At 37.7% G+C, this 17,466-nt stretch overlaps 1 protein-coding gene across 2 annotated transcripts; it reads right to left on the bottom strand.

Moving 5' to 3' along the window:
- Window positions 1-283: 283 nt before the first annotated feature.
- LOC143038391 (uncharacterized) lies at window positions 284-10,950 on the bottom strand. 2 transcript variants are annotated; one of them, XM_076207497.1, is made up of 2 exons: window positions 10,415-10,950; window positions 284-5,353 (listed from the first exon to the last, which is right to left on the bottom strand). In XM_076207497.1, exon 2 carries the CDS (start codon window positions 4,569-4,571, stop codon window positions 2,991-2,993), a length of 1,581 nt encoding a protein of 526 aa, XP_076063612.1. In that variant the 5' UTR covers window positions 4,572-5,353; window positions 10,415-10,950; the 3' UTR covers window positions 284-2,990. The 2 variants fall into 2 exon arrangements, with proteins under 2 accessions (XP_076063612.1, XP_076063613.1); XM_076207498.1 differs by having other exon boundaries at window positions 10,422-10,950.
- Window positions 10,951-17,466: the final 6,516 nt, after the last annotated feature.

Genomic DNA, 17,466 nt, shown 5'->3' with positions numbered 1-17,466 from the left:
ATTTCGTGCGAATAATTGAATAGGAAGTAACTTTTTATATATTAATTTTCAGGCGCATATTATTTTACTTGCTGCCCGTTTACGCTCGTTATCGCCCGAGTGTTTGGGTGGTGGTGGGAAGGCAAACCCCAACGGCAACTATTTCAAAATGTAAATCGATTCATAATTTTTTATTTTTTTTTTATTCGTAATTTCGCACTTCATTGTTGATACCGAGTTGCATTACATGAAGAAAACAATTGCATTACCAATACTTATTCAAATGTATTAGAAAAAATATATAGGCGTTGCTCATGGATAAGAATTAATAAGAACGTTCATTCAGAGATTGATTCATAATAAATTTTTCATTTTTCGTTAAAATTCATAATTCGTAGTGCATAATTGATATTAATCTGTATGATGAAAAAATATTCATTTTATTGTAAGTCTTCATTTACAGTTAATATAAGATAAAAGTAAAATTAGATACTAAAAGTCCCTGATTAACTTTTCATTTGTCATTATTCAGGCGTATATGGTGGTTTCTGTCACTGGTTGGGCTTAACCCCTTCCATGCGGTGCCGCATACGTAGGCGGCATGAGCAAGTGGATACGCGAGGCTGCCATATCGGCGTCTTGATTATTTTTATTGTAGTTGCCCCTGCGTAATTACATACTCTCAGTCTAAACTGTCTTCGTCACATTTTCTATGGTTATCAATATTCACGGGTGAAAGAGAGAACGATCAATATAAGCGGTGACTATATTTGATGATGCGAGTATTATTACGACACATCATACGTTTAGCAGGTAACGCTGCCCGTGAAATTTTGGTCCGTACTGAAGAGGTCACCTCAACCAACAAAGTTAGGAAAGGAGTTGGAGATTTAGTTATAGAGATATCTTTATAATATTTTTATGTTTGAGTATTTTTTTTTAAACATGACAAAGTTTATGTAAATTTTGTCCATGTAGTAGATGAACAAAAGGATGGCCCTAAGGTGGGTAACCAAGCAAGATTGCATTTTAGCTACATTGGTTTCAAGTAATATAGTGTTTGATGCAATAATTTAAAGTACAATTACAAATGAATGGGGAAGATTGGAATAGTAGGTTCTAAGGAGAAGGCAGAAGGAAGGATACTTGCTCTAAGATTTAACTAGTGGAGAATTTGATAAATGGTTTGGTTACAAGTTTGGATTTGAAGTATGTATAAGGAAGGTTGATTTATGAAAATACAGCATTCAGCAAATGTTATGGATCTGTACTCTGTGGAAGTTAAATAACCTAAGATGGTAGATGATCTGCAGGAGGCAGTGAATAGTTGAATTTGCCCCCATATTAAATTGACTGAGCTTTCTAGTGCGAGTACTGATGAGAATCACAATACAGAGGTATTGAAAGACATTCCCATTATTGATACAAGGATTTCACAGATTGGCAACCTTGTGGTTGATTTTCCAAATGAGAAGTATACTGGTAGTGACATGCTTATATGCTTATGCATGCCTAAACATATGTAGTGAAGTAATAAGATCAAATTGATAACTGATTAAACTGTAATAAGATACTGGTTCTATTCTAGTAGCACACTAATAAAAAAAATTCAATAGTATCTTTTTTTATTTAATTTTGTATTTGAAAGATTATTTTTTTCTATGGAATTTCTTTTCAATACAATATTACCAATTATATATGATAATGATGCCATTTTATTCTAAAAATAGGTTAGGTTAAATATCTGCACTTGTGTGTTTCTGAAATTTTACAGCACATCCCTAGCAGAGCCACTTTTTTTACATGGCAACCCCTCCCCTCCCTCCCTGTCCCCTCATGCAGAAAATAGAGAAAACAGGGAGAAATTCCTTTAGGTTGCATAAAAAAAATCATACACAACCATCCTCCACTCACCCATATACCTGCCTCCATCCTCCCTTGCTCAACAGCCATTCCTATCTTGCTCAAAGACCCTTTCATCCCATCCATTGATCTCATCCTTGGATGGGGTGAAAGGGTCATGAATGAAAAGATGATGAAATTAAAGATGATGTGATTTTAGGTATTTGTGGTAGCAACAAAATAAATAATTTTCGACACACATAAATACATCAAGTGTATTTGAAGAGAGAAGTGTCACTTAATAAATGCCAAATATTGTTAGGGTTTTCTAACAATTTTAAAATCTAAAGTAGAGTCTAATTTCTAAGTACTGTTAACAACAGAACTCCTGTAGACATGACCACAACCAATACATTCATCAATCAATCAATCTGTTGCTCCAGGTCTCTTGCAGGAGACACACAGCTCCTAGGTATCTGGCTTGGGTCACCAGGAAGGCCCATAATTCACTCAGGGAAGAAATATTGTGTTGTTGTTTAGGAATTGTTATTGTGGGGTGAGGTGCTCTGTGTCTTTTGTGTGGTGGATGCACATAGGACAATGGAAATAAGCTTACATGCTTTTTTGTGTTATCCTCTGCATTTGTAATTGTTACTTCGAACTATGTGTTCTTTTCATTATCTGCATTTCATGTATATTGATTCATTGCCAAATAAACTTTATTAATGATTACTATCATCATCCATCCCACAGGTCACTGGAATATTTTCCTCTGTAGAAGTCATCATGCACAGTTTAACACCACTCTGAGAAAACTACAGCACAAATATAAAATTGGAGAGGCTCCTCTCATATGTAGGTAATGACAGGCCTTTTGAAAGTGATCATTCTTGAGAAGGATATTCTGCCCAAGGAACGAGTTTCTGCATGTGATGGTCATGTGAGATGGATTTCAGGGAATATCATCATCCTGCATTCATCTTCTAAACCTTGAGGAATCTATGAAAGGTTATGAGGAAGGTTGCTAGCCACTGTAGAATTATGAATCTCCATTGATAAAGTTTTATACCAAACCTCACTCCAACATAAAAATCACATTAAAAAAGCTTCTCTCCTGTGTGGATTATCTTATGCTTATTGAGAGTACCCTTTTGTGAGAAAGATGCACATCATAGATCACACTGGAAAGGCTTCTTTCCCGTGTGGGTCGCCATATGGCATTTGAGATTGAACTTTTTTGAGAAAGCTGCAACACATAGGTCACACTGGAAAGGTTTCTCCCCTGTGTGGGTCCTCATGTGCATTGTCATATCACCTTTCCTTGAGAAAGCTGCACTGCATATGTCACAGTGGAAAGGCTTCTCTCCAGTGTGGGTCATCATGTGGCTTTTGAGAGTACCCTTCTGTGAGAAGGCTGCATCACATAGGTCACACTGGAAAGGTTTCTCCCCTGTGTGGGTCCTCATATGCCTTTTGAGTCTACCCTTCGTTGAGAAAGCTGCACTGCATATGTCACAGTGGAAAGGCTTCTCTCCAGTGTGGGTCAGCACATGCTCACTGAGACTTCCCTTCCATGAGAAAGCTGCATCACATAGGTCACACTGGAAAGGCTTCTCTCTAGTGTGGGTCACCACATGCCCATTGAGACTTCTCTTCTGTGAGAAAGCTGCATCACATAGGTCACACTGGAAAGGCTTCTCCCCTGTGTGGGTCCTAATATGCCTTTTGAGACAATGTTTTAGTGAGAAAGCTGCACTGCATATGTCACACTGGAAAGGCTTCTCTCCAGTGTGGGTCATCATATGGGCTTTGAGAGTAGACTTTTGTGGGAAGGCTGTATCACATAGGTCACACTGGAAAGGTTTCTCCCCTGTGTGGGTCCTCATATGCTTTTTCAGAGTATCCTTCAGTGGAAAAGCTGCACTGCATATGTCACAGTTGAAAGGCTTCTCTCCAGTGTGACTCATCATATGGGCTTTGAGAGTACCCTTCTGTGAGAAGGCTGCATCACATAGGTCACACTGGAAAGGTTTCTCCCCTGTGTGGGTCCTTACGTGCCTTTTGATATCACCCTTCGTTGAGAAAGCTGCACTGCATATGCCACAGTGGAAAGGCTTCTCTCCAGTGTGGGTCATCACATGCCCTTTGAGACTTCTCTTCCATGAGAAGGCTGCATCACACAGGTCACACTGGAAAGGTTTCTCCCCTGTGTGGGTCCTCATATGCTCTTTGAGTCTATCCTTCTGTGGGAAAGCTGCACTGCATATGTCACAGTGGAAAGGCTTCTCTCCAGTGTGGGTCATCACATGCCTATTGAGGCTTCTCTTCGACGAAAAAGCTGCATCACATAGGTCACACTGGAAAGGTTTCTCCCCTGTGTGGGTCCTCATATGCTTTTTGAGATAACCCTTCACTGAGAAAGCTGCACTGCATATGTCACAGTGGAAAGGCTTCTCTCCAGTGTGAGTCATCATATGGGCTTTGAGATTAGACTTTTGTGAGAAGGCTGCATCACACAGGTCACACTGGAAAGGTTTCTCCCCAGTGTGGGTCCTCATATGCTCTTTGAGCGTTTCCTTCTGTGGGAAAGCTGCATTGCATATATCACAGTGGAACGGCTTCTCTCCAGTGTGGGTCATTACATGCCTATTGAGGTTTCTCTTCGACGAAAAAGCTGCATCACATAGGTTACACTGGAAAGGTTTCTCCCCTGTGTGGGTCCTCATATGCTTTTTGAGATCAGACATCATATGGATTTTGGGAACACTACTCAGTGAGAAATATGCATTGCAGAGGTCACACTGGTAAGGTTCTCTTGTATATGGGTTATCATACAGTTTCTGAGATTATCATTCTAGGAAAAAGCTGTGTCACAATGGTCACACAGACATGGCCTCTCCATTGCAGAGGTTATACTAGGAAAGTTTTTCCTCTGTAGGTCATGACATACTCTTTTGAGAGTATCCTTTTATGAGGAAGCTTGCTTCACAAAAGTCACACTAGATGAGCTTCTCCCCTGTTTCATCACATGCATTTTAAAATGTTTCTTTTGTGAAAAATAATTATTGCACTAATCACATTGGAAAGTCTGCTGTCTTGTGTGGGTCATCACATAATTTGAGATTGCTTTCACGGGAAAAAACACTTTTGCAGATTACATTGGGAAAGTTTCTCTCCTATGTGGAGCATCACATGTCTTTTGATAAAGCTAAACCACAAAGGTCACATCGGTAGGTCTCTCTCCTGTGTAAGTCATCCCATTTTCCTTTAATGAGATGCTGCATTGCAAATGTCACATTAGAAATGCTTATCCTATGTATTTCATACTATATATTTTAAGATGACCCTTTTGTGAGAAAGATGCATCTGATCACATTGGAAAGGGTTTTTCCTTTGTATTTCAAAGTTCAGTTTACTAGTCCATGACACATGAGTCTTGGCTAAGACAGGGAGACAAGATGAGCTGAGGATCCCTATGGTTCTGATATGGGGAATATTCCAAACCACACTTATATGATTCAAAATTACATTTCTGGAAAAAATAAAATACATTAATAATAATAATAACTTAAAATCCTCCAAATCAATCTAGTCCAAAATGGCTTGATATTGATAACAGGATTACAAGAACTAGGAGAGTTCTAAATTGCCTAACAAGTTATGTGATGCCAAGGGACACAGAAAAGACACCAAAGAAGTCTACAGTGGTCAACAGTGTCTGTCACTGATCAACTTGAGCATTCATGTGATCATAATGTGTTAAATATTTTAGCTTTGCATTCATGAGAAAACTCAGTCCTAACATAGCCATCCCACATGTTGGTGGAAACTTCTTTTTTTCTGTTAAGATCATCAAAGAGATAGAGAAATGTTATTTCCTAATGAATAGCAGACAACATGCTTCCAAACATAAATGCTTTTGCAAGACTCATCTTTTACAAATGTACAATACAGTTACCTCAAAACATGGCAAGAGCAAAGAAAAAGGTAACAGTAAAAGTTATAGCTGGAAAAAGGCTACAAGTTGATTTTAAGGGTTCTGTTGTTAGATTACTGGCCATCTTCTGTTCGTGGAAAACATCCATTATTTTGCCTAGACTGCATGTTAAAGCAATAGGATGGTAACTGGAAGCTGAATATGAGTCTTTTCCTGGCTTTAGAATAGATAATAAAAGCTGTTTCTCATATGGTTGGGTATCTTTGCTCCCGTCACAATCTATTTATAATACTTATCATAAAATGTTTTGTATTCCTTGTAATATGTTTAACCATTTTACAGGGGGATCATATCTGGACTAAGGGCTGTATTTTTGCTTCTATCTAGGGCAGCATCAAATTCTCTTTCTGTAAAGGGTATGTTGTATGATTTTGTCTTGTCTGATGAAAAATCTAAATGTTGTTCTTCTTTTATTCTGTATTGGTGTCCTAGGCTATTGTCAGTCTTTTATAGACTTGAGCAAAATGGTCAGCCAAAATATTACTATTTTTTTTCAATCTGTGACAAGGATATTGTCACCTTTAAGCACTGGTGGAGGGTTGGGTGTAAATTTCCCTGCTTATTAATTTTTTTCATAATACTGTGGATGGGTGTTCGACAATTTATGGTAGATACAAAGGATGCCCATGACTGTCTTCTGGCAGCTTTCATTGCTTTACGAAATCTAGCTCTGCATTGTTTATAGATGATAATATTTTCAATTGTTCGATATCTGCCTTTAACCTGAGCAGAAACTTCAATGCCTTGAAAATTTACAATTCTCTAGTCAAAGGAGCCTTAACAGACATGGTTCCTAGAAATCTAGATGTATATAAACCTGCAGAATGGAATTCAGATGACCATCAAGATAATACTATAAAAGAGAGAATCCCCCAACATACTATGTGGATAGTAATTAAGGCTAAGGAAGAAAAATTTAATTACTACAAAATTCAATAGGTACTTTCAACAGAGGGTAGGTGGCATTAAAAATGGAGATATAACAAGATTTGGTAAGAATTCAATACTTGTTCATGCCAAAGCAAAGACACAATCCAAGATGCTCTGTATGATGAAAACTGAAGATAGTGATATAATAGAAAAGATTAGTCCTCACCAAAATTTTAGTTATGGAAGAGGTGTTATCTATGATAAAGACTTGTATGAGTTGACTGAAATAGAAATATTAGAAATGTGCCCCACATCTATTTGGAAAGTGAAAAAGATCCCAAACAGTAATGTGATTATACTTAATTTTGAGGCAATATTAAGGAGGTTTGGTTAGTTTAAATTTAGTTAAATTATCATGTAAATGTAATACTATCTTAATGCTGCAATTCCCAAGTCTACTGTGAAAATTCTATGTTCATCTTGCAGAACTATCATAGGCAGATACCCTCCATTGGCCCCTGTTTCTGGTGTAGGGTCAACTCAGCCCATTGCCAAGTTGGCCCATATACTTGACCAAGTCAGCCCACCACAGTTAGGTAAGTTAGCTTAGGGTATGTACATCAGTGGACAAATTTACTATACTGTACTTCAATTTCTTTGACCACCACAACTATCAAAAAATAAAGATGTCATCTCAAGCAGGCAATGCCAATGGGCCCAGTTGGCAATGGGCCGAGCTGGCTGGCAAGCCTGTTTCACCCATTGGATATTGATCAAGTTGCATTTAAATTTTCTTTTTAGATGTCACAACTCATTCCGTTTCTGATTTCTTAAATCCTTCCTCAATGTATTGGATACTATCAAACTTATATTGGATGTCTTCTTTCTGTTTGAACAGTTCATACATTTTCCTTAGATTCTGAGTTTACGATTGTGACTTTCCATCATGCTAACTTGTAAGCCTCCTAGAAGTCTTAAGGAATGGAAATTATAATTATAGTGACCTTAATGTTTTGATAAACAGTGAAATACAGTCAATTTATAGTTTCACCCAACCAACGATTTTCTGATGTGGCTTTTGTGTCTCTGGTGAGATAGGTAGTTTTCAAGTAATGAATATCTGAACTTATGCCTACATCTCCTCCCCAATGATCTTGGAGGACCTGTGGGAAATCGAAGTTTTTGGGTGGGGAGCATTAAATCGAGAAATGAGCATTTCAAAACAGGTCTAAACTCAACAAGAACACATGAAAAATATATGAAAATACATAAATTACACCTTTGATGGCGGCAGTGGCGGTGGCTGATGCGAGCGTAGCCATGTTACTGTTGAGCAGCGTTACCAACGATTTGCATAATTTCTCGCTCTATCCGCTACATTTAGCGAAGTCCACTCCGCCCATGCAAGATTTGCTAACCCTAAATTAAGGAACAAATTCATGAAGCTTCGAGAGGACCGAGAGTTGCAATTTTGTGTACAACTAACCTAACCTAACCTTAACCAAACCTATCCAAATCAAACCGAACCTAATCAAACTTAACCTCAACCTAACCAAACTGAACCTAATCAAACCTAACTAAACCTAGCTGGGGGGCTTTGCCCCCCCCCCAGACCCCTCCAATCCCCACCAAAGCACTCTTAGTAATGTAACGAGCTCTCTTTAGAGTATATATATTAGTATAAATGTGAGTTTAATCAACTAAATGGTAACCATATTTGCCATAAATTAAAAACCACAATAATAACATTAGCATTACCTTATGAGGAAGTGGTTGAGGGTTGTGGTGGGCTTCACTAAATATAGCAGATAGACCAAGAAATTTCGCAAATCGTTGGTAACGCTGCTCAACAATAACGTGGCTACGCTTGCATCAGCCGCTGCCACTGCCGCCATCAAAGGTGTAATTTATGTATTTTCATATATTTTCTGTGCTCTTGTTGATTTTGCACCTGTTTTGCAACGCACATTACTCAATGTAATGCTTCCCACCCAAAAACCCCGATTTCCCACAAGTGCCCCAAGATTGTTGGGGAGGAGATGTAGGCATAAGTATCAAGTTTAAATACTCATTACTTGAAAACTATGCATATGCGATGGAAATGATGTACACCATCAATCAATACACAGCATATCTCACCAGAAACACATAAGCCACATAAGAAAATCGTTGGTTGGGCGAAACTATAAATTGTCCATCATACTTAATACAATGGAGCCCAGAGGGCTTCATCCTCCCCCTGGTTAGAATGTATATTCCATAGGAGGTAAAGTTTGTTCAGGTTAGGTTATTTTCTATTAACCACTTCCATACAGTGATGCCTACATAGGCGGCATGAGGAGCAAGTGGGTACTCGATGATGCCAATGTCGGCATCTTGATTATATTTATTGTAGTCATACCTACGTAACTTCCATTCTCTCTAAACTGGCTTCATCATATTTTCTAAGGTTATCTAAACACACTGCTGAAAGAAAACAAACAACTGGGCACTGACATTATTTTTTATAATGTGATTATTATGACGCAACATCGCACGTCTGGCAACTAATGCTGCCAGGTCATCAGGCTGTTGTTGTCGTCTCCGACCTCCGAATTTATCAAAACAAAGATGGTGTCTAAAGGAGTCTACGCAACTTTGTTTATAGCTTTTAGCAACTGTTTCTATTATTTATTTCCACCAAGAATAATACATATCACGTTGATGTATTATAATTTACAAAATTATAACTTAATTTTCCATTACCATATCGCATAGATGTGCACTTAAAAAGAAATATTGGGTTCATCCATGTCTAGAGAAATGAAACAGTGGAATGTTGGAAAAATATATATATATATATATATATATATATATGTATATATATATATATATATATATATATATATATATATATATATATACATATACAAAATTTATAATGTACCCCCCCACTATAAGTTCACTGGGTAACCCCCTTCCCCCATGATTGGGTTTAAGTTGATGGTATTATATTATGATTTTATTTGATCTATTTTTTTATTTCATTATCATTATTATTATTATTATCATTATTATTATTATCATTACTATTATTATTATTATTACTATTATTATTTTTTTTTATTTTTTTTTTTTTTTTTGTACAGAATGAATCTCTAATAAAACATCTAAGTAATGTAAATAAAAGATAATGGAGATCATTTGGAGGGTGATTTCCATGCTACCCTTTAGGACCAAAATGGTGTCACCATGGAGTTCCAATATATTATCATATTGATTGTATACAGTAACAATGACCACACAATGAAGATTACATTGTTTGTAGTAAAATGTGTATTTGTTTAATTTTACATTGATGTTTATGTCTGTTGAACGCAAAATCCTCGGTTCCCCAATGGTACCTCCACCCAAGTCCCAGCTCATGCATTAAAATGTAATTATGTCCATAAAAATATGAATAACGAAGCACCACAATCTAAATTGACTGGTGAGCCAACACTTACACTTTAGATTTGGAAAGTAACGACTTGTTTTGTCTTGAATAATTACTGAAACCAGTACATCCACAGGGGTATATACTATATTCATGCAACACCCCACAATAAGGAATCTGCACATTTGACATTAGCTGATAATTCCACTGACACAAAGTACTTTAAACAATTACAAAATATCCATATCTGAACGACACATTGCAATCAATCTATACCACCAAAAGCCACTAAACTTCAACTATGTACCTACTTCTTACTTTTAGATTTTTATATACATCCTTCGCACACAAATTCGAAAGTTTGCCGCATGTGGCTTCCAATGTTTACATTCGTCAAGTCAGGAGCAAAGGACACCGATGAATTTGAAAACACATAATTATTTCCGCTTAAGTTACTTTAGTCTAAATGTTTGCATGTGAACCACTGTTAAGCGTACAATGTACTGGAAATGTTGCCGTCTAATATTGCACATCAATGCATCGGAGTGATCTCATAAATGGATCTACATTTCTGCAACTCTCCTGTGATTTATCATGACACCAGTACTGTAAACGGAGAATAAGAGTAATATGGATTAAGGCTAAATTAATCACCTTGTGGGCTAATGACCCTTCTCATTGGTATCGGTGAAGAACATTGCATTTACCCAATTATCCACCATAAGTGCAACCCTTGTGGGATCCCATCTCTCAATAAAGCTGGTTAACACTGCGGTGCTTTTGACGGTAGACACTAGCTTCTTTTGTTGCAAACTATCCAAAGACCAAGGTGACCAAGGTGAACCAATAATCCTGGCTGCACCGAAGACTGTTTCAAATGAACTGTATATTTATTCTGGGTGATTTTAATGTAGCAACACACTAGGCGTTTCGCACCAGTACGCTACTTGATTTTGCTACTCTGACTTTTTGTATCCAAAATAAGCAGCAACCTATAGGCTCTTGCTGCTGGGAAAAGTGGATAACATGTTGGGGAAACCAACACGAATTTTTGCTTCTCACTTGAATGCTCAAGTGAGCCACCATTGCTGGGATTTATATATCAAATATCAATACAATTAACAAGCGTGTTATCCTTTATAGATACGTTTTCTTGTTCCCTTCCTTTGCATGGCCACTATACAACTATCCAAGCATTAAAGACAATATGATTTTTATTTTTACTACCAGATAGACTCGTGTGTTAGCTTTGGCGAGAAGCAAGATCTATATACATCAGGTCCAACCGTTTGAGCCGTTCTGCGCAGCTTCTGACGTCATCAGGATGGTTCCGTTTTCTCTTTGTGAAACACTGAAGAAAAGTGTGAAACGCCAAGGAAGACTGGAACTATTATATTTCCCCCTCCCCCGTTATCTCTCTCTCTAGCTCATTGCTATTATCAGTGTGTGTGTGTGTATTTATATACTTGTATTTTACGGGAAGGTGAGATATCGTCGTGTGTGCTTATATGTGTACACGTTCACATTTGTGTGTGTGTGTTTGCAGGGAAACGATGAAAATTAACATTTGGCTTACTTCCTCTTTGGTTTGAGCCACAATCCTTAATGTCACAATAAGCCATAATGTCAAGATCTATATATACCGGTATATACAGATCTTCATTGTCAGAATATAACTAATTGCGTGGAGCGGTGCGAGCGGAGGCAGCAACATACCCGAACGACGCACCAGCTTCAACTGACAGCGATTGTACGCGCGAACCCCACTTTGAACAGCCAGGTGACGTTCACGGGCCCGCTGCGCCAACACCCTCGAAATTCGGTCGGAAGTGGTTAGACCTGGTATATATAGATCTTGGCGGGAAGCTTTGTTGTTTTTTCCGCAACCGCTAGCCAAAATGTCAATAGTAAAACATTTCCTGTGTGACGGATAGGCAAGAATTTATTGTCAAAGCAAATAGCAAAAGCAAGTAGTATGCTAGTGAGAAATGCCTAATGTCCCGCCACCTTTAAGGTCCAAAAAATGAACACTATTATCATATTGGTTTTAATTATTTAATAAGTGTACAGTGATAATTAAAGATAGAGAAAAAAAAATCACGTATAAACAGTGATATGCATGCTCAATTATATTCTTATTCTTGTCACTCGCCTAATCGGAGTTATTTCTTGGTTCTTCTGAAACCTGTTCCTTCGCTAGTTTCTCTTTCACTTTTTAATTCCCCAACCACCAACGAACTTACTCGCTTTTCTCACTCTACAATTAACCTTTACCTAAAAACATGAGTCATCACATGAATTTTGATATATTCCTTTTTTGAGAGAAATGTAACACATAAGTTACAGCGGGAAGGCTCCCCTTATGTGTGGGTCATCATGTGCCTTTCCAGACATCCCTTTCGTACAAAAGATGCGACACACAGCTCACTTTGAAAAGGATTCTCTCTTGTGCGGGTCATCACATGCCTTTTGAAATTACCCTTCTCTGAGAAAGCAGCATCATATAGGCCACACTGAAAAGGTTTCTCTCCTGTGTGGGTCATCACATGGTTTTTGAGCTTACTTTTCTTTGAGAAAGCCGTTTCAAATATATCACACTGGAAAGGTTTCTCACTGTGCGATTCGTTATATGCCCTTTGAAAAGTGGCCAGCCCCCCCCCCCAACTGAAATGAGCAAACTGAAAATTTAAAACACCCATTGAAATAATTTTATTAAGTGGAATCTTTAATTGCCAGGGCTAAAGATTAGTCAGCCATCAGTGCTAGCCCAATCATTAACCCCCTCCCCTTCTGAAATGAGGATAATATATGTGTATCATCATATTACTATTAGCCCCCCCCAAAAAAATTGTTCAGCCCCCCCTTAGCCTCTCCCAACTAAAAATTTCTTGCGCCGCCGCTGCCTTTGAAATTACTCTTCTGTGAAAAGGCTACATCACATAGGCCACAATGGAAAGGCTGTGTGAGTCCTCATGTGCCCTTTGGGATTACCCTTCTGTGAGAAAGCTGCACCACATAGGTCACAATGTGGGTCATCAAATGGCTCTTAAGACTATCCTTCACAGAGAAAGCTGCATCACATTGATCGCACTGGAACGGTTTCTCTCCTGTATAGGTCCTCACATGCTTTTTGATAAGATCTTTCCTTGAGAAGACTGCATCATATTGTTCACATTGGATAGGCTTCTCCCGTGTGTGGAGTGATAAATATACATGTCCAAGTATCTATTGTATATGTATTTTGTAAAGGAGCGACCGACGGATTGGCTGAAGAAAGATACCATACGTGCCACTCCGAAGATGTTTATATTTGGCCAATTTACGCTATCCTTTAATTTTCTTTGTCAAGTGAGATTAACCAACTTGAGATCTCGCAAGAATTATTGTAAGTCTAGAAGTGAATTATCTTGTAGCATCAATAGTTTATTTAGAAATATGTTTTGTTAAAAAGAGGAAGAAAATAATAAAGTGGTTATTGGCTATTTGTAATAATATCCCCCTCGACACAACACCAGTGTCTACCGACTTAATATTTCCGTTAATTGGTCGCAATTTCAAATTTACATTTTTTTTTTCACTCCGAATTTTTTCATCTGGACCAGGGAACTTTGTAGTTTTAAGTCTATCAATCTGTTTGACTAGTTCATCCTTGCTGATGCTAGTTAGTCTACTTTCCTAATCCCCACTAAAGATCGGGTCGCAGTCAGGTACCACATATTATCCTTGTAAATACCGAGAGAAAATGTTTATTAAACACCTCGCCCTTTCTCCCCTCTAAATCAAACATGACATTCTCGTCGGATCTGACTGGGCCTATCTTTTCCTTACTTTTATTTCTGTAGAGATGAAAGAAGCCTTTTGGGTTAAATCCTGATGTGGTGTGTTAATTACCACATCATGGTCAATTAATTGGGTATCGTCCGTAAGAGAAGGATTAATTATACACTACATCTCTTTGGACTTGTTATTGTAAATTATACATAATGAATATAATAATACACTGTACAGAGTGTGCATATATATATATATATATATATATATATATATATATATATATATGTATATATACATTTTACAATATAATGACCATCCTCGTATGTGACGTAATATTTACAATATATAATTTGATTACAATTAACATAAACAATGATTTGACAAAGATTACAAATTTTATTGTACAATAATGGTATGTGCATTAAGGGGACACTGCAGAAGTGGCGTGTTGCCACAATCCCGCTTGTCTGGCAGCCTTAATTTCGTAGTTACGTTTCGCTGTGCGCGAGTTCTTTTCAACCAACCTCGTACCTAGACCTATGGTTTCTCCCTTTTTCATCCTTACATAAAACCCTTTTTTTTCTGATCTCATTTTTCAGCCTACCCGGCATCCATTTGGTAGTAATATCCGCCTTACATGGTTTGAGGGATATATAATTACGCTGGACATGCAAAATCCTAGCGGTCAAGTTACTACATATTTCATGTAGACCTCAGACCCCATCATTGACCTCGTATCGAATCCCGCCTCACGCCATGACATGGCCCAGGCCCACGCCGCCCCTGGCCGCGTTGATGCCCTCCGGGCTGACTACGCTACTGACGTCCTCACTGCACATTTCATCTGGACAGCTGACCCCGTTACTGACCTCAGGAATGCTCTCGTATGCAGAGCTGGGCACAAATCCGTTAATATGCTATCGTTAATTAACTAAGTTAAAAATTATTAACGGATTAACTTTAAAGTCAATTTTGAAAAGAATTAACGGACTAATTAACTTCAGTTAAATTGGCAACTTCCATTAGTAGCCCGTTAACTTCATATACTTTCCCTTATTTTCAGACTTTTAGTACAAATTCTTATGACAATATAATTAAATGTCATTGTAACCCTTTCCAACAAAATAAATACTCTACAGTAAAACCTGTACAGCGATGGATGAGCCACGGAAAATGAATAGAAAAAAAGTATAAATATACACCTGTCGAAGCACATGACACGTTCCCGTTTGGTTGACATAATCTCATCAACAGTATATATATGTCTGACGTACGGTACCTATGTTAATAGGAGGTAGGGTTGCTCAACTGTTTGTTTTATTGATGCTTGCCTTTGCGCAGATGCCCCCTTTCTTCGTACGAAAAATCCAGAAGAAGAATAATGTTACGAATATGCAACAAACCTTCTCTTTACACTCACCAGTTCTGTGGCGCATAGGCCGCGATCCGGAATCCACGAGTAATAGTAAATCGTGCATGCAACTATCCGGGTCAGAGAAAGGCAGGAGTGTCACTTTCTTCACTTTAGTAGTTCCAACGAGAGGAAGATCGACACTTTCGTTTCGCACCGGGTCTAGGCTCGCACTCCAGGCGAGGTGGGTATGACGGGCGACGCAGGGACCACCCCCTGCGTTCCCCCCACACATACCCTCGCTACACACCCCTTCTTCCTCTTCGGATCACGCATCAGTCACACAACACAAATCACGTCACGTCCAGACCAACCATCCAGGCGTACTATGCAACATTCATGCATGCCCTTTCGGCACAATAATAATAGTAATAACAACAATAATTAGAATAATAACAATAATAATAATCCTTTGACGTCTCTAGCTTTGAGCTCTATCACTCTCGCGATGTCGTTGTTGACATTTTTTCCCGATTCTGATTTTTTACTCCGCTCTTTTTCCATCCAATGACACCATGTTCTTATCATATCTATGTTGTTAATCAAGTGATATATTTAAAAGATGAATTTTTTTCATTCCAACAATTAAGGTTAATATCTGAGCAATGGCCACAATAAGGTAACACAATGATTCCAACCGATATTCATTGTAGATCTTTATACACATATAGTTCAAATCAGTAAATGAAGATTTACGTAAAAGTCCAGACCTTAAAACCAGGAAACAGTGCATTAGCGCTAGGAATAAAGCTAACAGAGCATTAGCTTTTCATTGCTAGGACAGTATCGAATAGAAGTGCAGAGGTAATTATCAAACTCTATCTAGCAGTAGTTAGACCCATCCTTGATTATGCTGTACAGTTTTGGTCTCCGTCCAACAGAATGGACATCAATTCACTAGAATCAGTACAGAGAAGAATGACCAAAATGATACATGGACTCAGAAATTTGCCATACGAAGAGAGGCTTAGGCACCTAAACTTAAACTCTCTGGAAAGACGTGCACGGTGATCTAATAGAGGTGTTCAAGTAGATCAAAGGCTTTAACAAGGGTGATGCAAACAAGATCGTCATATTAAAACAACCGGGCAGAACTCACAGTAATGGTTTTAAACTGGAAAAATTTAGATTTAAGAAGGAAATAGGCAAGAATTGGTGCTAATTGGGTGGTCGATGAATGTAATAGACTTAGCCTCTTTCAAGCATACAACATCCTGTCCCTACCCTAGTTACCCAGTAACCTCTCCTAATTACCCAGTAACATTACCGTTACCCAGTAACCTCGCCCAGTGAAGAGCAAGTATGAACTTTAACATATAAAATGAAATATCATCACACCATTCATTGGAACACTCCTCCCTATCCACAGAGAAAGAATACCCCAAACTGCAGAAGATGAGTTTTGTACCCGATATCACTATCTGGCAATAATGACTACCTACAGTGAAGTCATAAACCTCCTTTCAAATGCGAATAAGTCCATAGTAAGGCGCATGAAAAATACTATTAAGAAAATAACAAGTGCACAACTAGACATCACTCTCAATGACATGTGTATATATATACATATCTATATATATATATATTTTGTATATATATATATATATATATATATATATATATATATATATATATATATATACACACACACACATATACAGAAAGCTTGGGCCCAGTTAAGGAGGTGTTGTTGCATCTTGATATAGTGGACTCTCTATAATTCATCACATAATCACCAAAGCCTTGACAAAAAATTTAAATTATTAATAGTGTCACAACACTTTCGGGTACTGAGGTCAACAAGGAGCACCACAATGCTCTACTGGTGTAGCTCCAATGACCAGGACTGCATTACAATGTCTACATTGAGATGATAATTAATAATAGTATAATATATATGTGTATCCATTTATGCAATTATAAATGAAAATAATATTTCATTTAATTAATTCAAGACATTAGAAGTAACATAAATAAAAGTAGGTATATGAAAATAATTTACTAGTTTGATGTGGTAGCTACAAATCAGATATTTGACTATTTTTGTCAGTGTTTTACACCTGATTGAATGATAAATTTTCAGACTTTGTCTATGCAGCTTATTTTGAAACTCAACATTTTCAGTGGATGCATCCAAGGCTTTACTATATATCCTCTTATTAGAGAGACCACATCCAG

The sequence above is a fragment of the Oratosquilla oratoria genome, chromosome 24 (assembly GCF_046742065.1).
Source record: "Oratosquilla oratoria isolate Oo_2021 chromosome 24, ASM4674206v1, whole genome shotgun sequence".
Lineage (NCBI taxonomy): Eukaryota > Metazoa > Arthropoda > Malacostraca > Stomatopoda > Squillidae > Oratosquilla > Oratosquilla oratoria.
Note: the sequence above shows the minus strand (reverse complement) of the source record. Positions and strands in the feature narration are given on the sequence as shown.

Coding starts and splice junctions, on each gene's coding strand:
- LOC143038391 (XM_076207497.1), bottom strand. CDS start 4,571: ATGATGTCTGATCTCAAAAAGCATATGAGGACCCACACAGGGGAGAAA.